At 32.3% G+C, this 4,936-nt stretch overlaps 1 protein-coding gene across 1 annotated transcript; it reads right to left on the bottom strand.

The window, feature by feature from the left end:
• Positions 1-2,121: 2,121 nt before the first annotated feature.
• Positions 2,122-3,000, bottom strand: LOC132043460 (uncharacterized). Its single transcript, XM_059433939.1, has one exon. It carries the CDS (start codon positions 2,998-3,000, stop codon positions 2,122-2,124), a length of 879 nt encoding a protein of 292 aa, XP_059289922.1.
• Positions 3,001-4,936: the final 1,936 nt, after the last annotated feature.

The following is a 4,936-nucleotide window of genomic DNA, read 5'->3' on the forward strand; positions in this document are numbered from 1 at the left end:
AAAATGGTCTATTTTTTTCCCTCCATTTAAAGTTGAGATTAACCATGCCCTCGTCTTTACAACATGGAAACACATTTGTTCGTGTGGTTTGCAAAACAGTTTACTTTTGCCCTTTTTCACTGACACGTATTCTCCGCTCCTTATCAGAGAAGTAAATGAAATAACGTTGGATGCAATTGTTTTTTCATTTTGTGGCACAATTAGGTAAAAATTAAAATCTAGTATCAAACCTGCATGGAGGGAAAGAAAAAGAGCATGACATTTATATAAGTGCTTTTTAGTAAACTGGTTTCTATGAATGTGCCATACACGTTAATATCATGTCAATTATTCGCAAGTGCTTTGAATTAAAAAAAAAAAAAAAAGCATTATAAAAAATATCAGAATTATAATTAGATAATATCTAAATTGAACTTGCATATTAACCAACCACTCAGTTATAGAAAGTTTTGGTCCTTAAAACCATTATCTATCATATCATTTCAATTCTACAGATTTTAGTCCTAAACACAGACACGACATCAACTGCACTCTGCAATAAATTTAACACATAATGGACTTCAGTTTTGCAACTTGAATATTAGATCCCCATCTCCATCATACATGAAATCTTATGATTTTCTTTTGATTGTCAGAATAAGCTAAACGGTTCGTTCGTTTTATGCTCTTTTCTTTTTCTCAATGATCGTCTATGTGGGATATCAAAATTCTGGCAAGAGCATTAAATTTCTTATGTGGATATCCTTTTTTCCCTTTTCTCCCTTTTCCCTATGTCATTTCCCATTGACTCTACCCGACCATATAGTTTTAATTACATTACACATTCCTATAATATGAGTCAATTTTGCATATTCTCTATATTTTTAAAATCAAACACTTATATAAATATAATATAAAAATTTGACATTTACATCCTCTATGAAGTATAAAAATATTAAAATATAATTATCAAAAAAGTTAAAATAATTAATAAGTGTTTTCATCAGATTTTTAGCTTCAAGTATTTGTAGAAATTTATAATAGTATGAGCGGATCTCCTCTAATTGTCTTATGTATCTCTTTGAAAAGTACTAAACTTTCAACAGAGAGGCTCGTTGATTTTGGTTAATGAGAGATTCTTTGTCATAGAATCAAGAGATTCTTTGTCATAGAATCAAGTTTTCACTTAATTGAAATAATAGTTTTTCTATTGATTATGGAATTATTAATTTTTGAAACGCAAGAATACCGCAAGGCAGTAAAAGTTAGAGTAAACAATCAGAACACGTATTGTCAAATATTATTATACATGAAAAATTAGAACCAAGATTATACATGAAGTGCTCTTATATTGTTGAGAACAAAGTTGGAGCATGGTTATTAAATATTTCAAAATTGTTTTTTTGCTTCATTAGTTATCTTCACATATGTTTTTTAAAATTTTCTCCAACTCAAATTCCTATTGCTTTCACTATTCACTTGGAACCCTAAATTAGTCAAACTGTCATTGTTGTCCAAAAAATTCAGATAACGTGAGTTAATTAAGTTTCTAATAGGATTCAAGTTTATTATCATGAGTTAAATTCTTAGTCTACTACCATTTTTTATCCTAACGTGCATTATTCCAAATATGTCCTTTCCTTCTGTAGTGTTGTTTAAAGTATCAAAATAATTAAGGGTATAAAAATCGTTCAATATTTGAAAGATATTTTGATCAACTATCACTTATATTCATACTTTTAAAATAATATAGATAGGTGTATACTTTATTAGCCACCGATGATGTTACTATTCCCGCAAATTCAAATTTAGTCACTGGATTCAAAATAGTTGAAAATGATTATATTAACGCTAATTAAAACTTTTTTGCATGTATATACATGATTCTGGCTGAAACGTTGCATTAATAATATAGGGGTAAGGTCAGGCGTATATTGATAAACTTGGAGTAACGATAAAAGTTGGCTTCATGTAATCAGAGGCGGAGCCAGGATTTCAAGTCTGGGGGTTCGAATCATAAGACAGGACAACGACCTCAAGCTAATGTATAACAACCGTTAAACTAACGAACAAGTATCGGTATTTAATATATTCAAAAAGGCGACAAACTACTTATACACTACATAAATATAAGCATTATCATTACAATTGCACTCGACGAGTTGTCATCTTTTGAAAACGATCAATGATCGCATCATTAGGTACACTTTCAAATACTTCATCCTCTATATAACAAACTAAACAATCATTCAAAAAGCCATCACTAATTCTACTTCGCAAGTCATTTTTAATAAACTTCATTGAGGAAAAAGCTCTTTCCACTGTTGCAGTAGCCACAGGTAATATCAAGCTTAACTTCACAAGCAAATAAACAAGTCCCCATGTCTTGTGCATATTTGATTTAACCAACGCCATCGAAAGATCTCCAAGTCCTTTCAAATTTGAAAAAGCTTTGTCCACTTCTCTCACATAGTAAATATAATTGTCAAGATCAAAACTAAGATCATCAAGCTTGGAAGCACCGAACTCATTTGGATAATAAGTAGCAAGCTTCATGATCCTGTTTTTATCATAATTTGCAAAAGAATTCTCGGGACTCAAACTAGCCATGCCAAGAAGTAGATCAGTATTCACTTCACTAAAACGATTGTTAAGCTCTGAAAGTTGCAAATCAATAACAGCATAAAAAACTTCCACACGCAAATGATGAGAATATATAACACTTGAGCTTTTACGCTTCGACTTTCCAAGACCATACTTCTCATTCATTTCAGGGATCATAATACCATTCTTTTCACAAAATAAGGAGACGTCTTCTACCAAAGAATTCCATTCAGATTCCCTCATTGATTGCAATTTTCTTTTTGTGAAATCAACAAGCTTCATAGCACTAACAATATCTTGATCTTTTCGTTGCAAAGCCATATTCAAATCATATGTAATCGCCAAAATTTTCAACATCAAATGCAACATGTAGATAAACTCATAAGATCTAATGTCTTCCACTAGACTTTTTGCCATTGCTTTCTCATGATAATTTGCACCTCATTTGCAAGAACTCAAGTACATACACAATTGATGAGAATAAGGAAATGAAGTTACGTACTATCTTAAAATGAGATTCCCAACGGGTATCACAGCCTTTGAAGTCCAAGTTCTTGATTTAATCCACTTCCCGTATGAACTTCACCGAGCACTAGTAATTCCTCTAATTTTTCAGCTTGATCATCTCGAAGCATCTCCCTAAAAAGAACCTCAACGATATTTAAAACATTGGCAAGAATGTCAAAAAAATTATTCACATCATGATGTTTTTTTACAACGGCTACAAGAAAGTCAATTGCAATTGATGAGCAAAGCAATGTACGCAATATGCCGAAGAATTATCTTTCGGTAATCGAGTTTTAAGACCATTAATTTCTCCTTGCATGTTACTAGCTCCATCATAACCTTGTCCCCGTATTTGAGATCGACTCAAAGAATGGTCTAAAAGCAAAGAATAGATCGCTTCTTTCAATGACTTTGCAGATGTATCTTTCACATGAACAAGACCAAGAAAACGCTCAATAACTTTACCCTCCTTGTTTACACATCTCAAGACAAGAGCCATTTTCTAGTACCACATTTTTCACATCTTCCTTCTTATCGGCATACCACTTTAAGAGATCTAGAAAATGACCCCTTCTTGTAGAAGTTACACACTCATTGTGACCCCGGAAAGGCATTCCTTCTTTTAAAAGATACCTTATCACATCAACTAAAGCATTCAAGCGAACCCGATAATCACCTTTAAATTTCTCGAAAGGCTTGTCAAATGAAGTTAGAATAGATTGTTCTTGATTCATCAAATCTAGCATCATCATGAAACATCGAGTATGAACACTATTCACTTCTCCCACATGCTTTTTAAGCCTTTCTATACCTTTATTCCAATTTCGAAAACCTTTCGTTGTGAAAGCATCACTTACTTTTCTTCCATATCCTCCAAGCTCATTTTAAACAAGTAACAACATAAGCAAAATGCGATCTTTTTTAACACTATATTCTAACCATTGAGAATATGGATCGTCAAACCAATCGGGATTAAAACGACGCAATTCTCCTCCAATATCTCTACTTGGAAATTTAAATTCTTCAGGTTGGCAAGGTTTCTTTAGTATGTAATATCTCCTCACTCGGTCACGTATATTAGGAGAAAATTTTGACATTTGTTTTCTTTCAGCAGGATCTGATTTAAGATCCAAATCAGCCAACACTTTGTCATTATCCGATGCATTGAAAAGATTGACAGGCGACGAAGAACTTGGCAAATGAGAACTTGGCAAAGGAGAGCTAGGAATAGTATTTGAAGGAGCTTGAGGCTTGAAGAAATTCGTGATCATCTTGACTTTTGCTTAAAGATCCTAAAAGTCAAGAAAACACAAATTACACTTCAAATTTTGGAGAGCATACAAAAGCAATATAAATCTGCTGTAGTTCACCATAGCTTTTAAAGGCTATTAACATTTAACAATCAAATAATCTTAGTGTAGACTCATCTAAAAACAGCATTTGTACTTCTTTAATTAATCATAGTTCACAATCTTAAAGTAATTTATTTTGCAAAAAAATATCTTAAGCTTGGTCTCATATTTGCAGATAAATATCATACATGTAGATAAATATCATACATGTCAAATTCGAAATTGAGCTACAACAAACAACAAAGGGACAACAATTCTTTGGATAAGACAACAATTTCAAAGAGAAACAAGAGGAAATTGAAGATAACAATGGATACCGTACTGGATATTTGCACAATCTGGATGACACAAACGCAAAATGGGTTCTTCAGCTGCAACATTCGAGCTAAATGGGTACTATCGGAGTATCTTGAAGAAAGAAACTCAAATAAGTGAGCTTAGATGGGAGAATTTCTATAGATTTAGATTTCCATTTTTTTGTGGTTCGTTGTATG

The sequence above is a fragment of the Lycium ferocissimum genome, unplaced genomic scaffold, assembly GCF_029784015.1.
Source record: "Lycium ferocissimum isolate CSIRO_LF1 unplaced genomic scaffold, AGI_CSIRO_Lferr_CH_V1 ctg25067, whole genome shotgun sequence".
Taxonomy (NCBI): Eukaryota; Viridiplantae; Streptophyta; class Magnoliopsida; order Solanales; family Solanaceae; genus Lycium; species Lycium ferocissimum.